Source organism: Austrofundulus limnaeus, unplaced genomic scaffold (assembly GCF_001266775.1).
Source record: "Austrofundulus limnaeus strain Quisiro unplaced genomic scaffold, Austrofundulus_limnaeus-1.0 Scaffold8, whole genome shotgun sequence".
NCBI lineage: Eukaryota > Metazoa > Chordata > Actinopteri > Cyprinodontiformes > Rivulidae > Austrofundulus > Austrofundulus limnaeus.
Genome location: NW_013952410.1, coordinates 2,885,238 through 2,886,376, shown reverse-complemented (window position 1 = coordinate 2,886,376; position 1,139 = coordinate 2,885,238). Strand labels below are relative to the sequence as shown.

The following is a 1,139-nucleotide window of genomic DNA, read 5'->3' as shown; positions in this document are numbered from 1 at the left end:
TACATATATACATCAAAATAAAAGTTTAAACATCTGCTTTAACTTAAATACAGGGGTGAGAAAATGTGTTTGAAAACAAAATTACATTTCACTTCGAAAAACAACAAATTATTTGGTAAATTTATGTAATCATTTGTGTGTTTGAGAAATACACAATCCACTTTTAATATTACCTTTTTAAATGGATGCACTGACTTCACAGTTGTGTGCAAAGATTTGTGTGTTGGGTTCTATAAAAGATTCAATAACCGTTTTAGACTTTCAAGGATCTAAAGTTGCCACAATGTCTTYAAATCAGGAGGGAAATGATGAAATAGCTGTCACAGAAGCCAGCGTGCTCATTCCAAATGTTAAAACTTGTCATTTGATTTTCTGTCAGTTGTAACAACAACAAATTCRATMTTTRCAATTTGTCCACAAAAATCACAWAYAAACCCCAATCATTAYGTTTKTCTAGCAGCTAATGTACCAATCCACCACCTGTCTGAAGGCTTTGTAAATCACAGGGTTGTAGGTGCAGATCAACCCCCCGCCTCGCCACACCTGAGCCCTCTCCCTGTTCAGGTCTCCCACGCAGGTCACCTGGTCCTCGTAGAGTCGTGAAACGCACCACTTTGAGTGGTCGTAATGAGACTGGAAGTGGACTGACGCCAGGAGCTTGATCCTCTTGATGTTCATGGYGTGTTTGGGCAGTGAGCAGTTGGACGGCAGCTCATGGCCTTGAGTCTGCCAGGACTCCACCAGGAGGTCTGTGTCCAGGACCTGAGCCACCCAGCCTGTGTAGATGTCTGAGGGCAGAGCGGTGAGATCAGTTCAGCTGCATCAAACCTCAAAAACACAGTTCTGTGAGTCAATGTTTCATTATTTCTTTATATTATGTAGCCAGACTTTATCATCTGAGCTTTTGTTTAAACTTTCTAGATGTTTCATGTGTTTTCATTATTATTGTCATCTTTTCATATTTCATCCCTTTATCATTCAGTCATTATGTATTCACTCACTGGAAGTTAATCTCTAAAACAAGAAGAGTTTTAATTTGTAGTGCTTCTCATGCAATAAAATAAACAAACAAAAAATGCCAGTAGTTCCTGAGGTAGATTTCCAGTTACAACAAAACAATTTAACTTTTACTTCTGAAA

The 1,139-nt window shown here is 38.5% G+C and overlaps 1 protein-coding gene across 1 annotated transcript in view; it reads right to left on the bottom strand.

The window, feature by feature from the left end:
- Nucleotides 1–37: 37 nt before the first annotated feature.
- The window catches only part of dnase2b (deoxyribonuclease II beta), a gene marked incomplete at its 5' end in the record, with an annotated part of 5,202 nt that continues 4,100 nt past the window's right edge, over nt 38–1,139 (bottom strand). Inside the window, 1 exon segment of the mRNA XM_014000112.1 lies at nt 38–788. Coding sequence (XP_013855566.1) covers nt 454–788 — 335 coding nt within the window.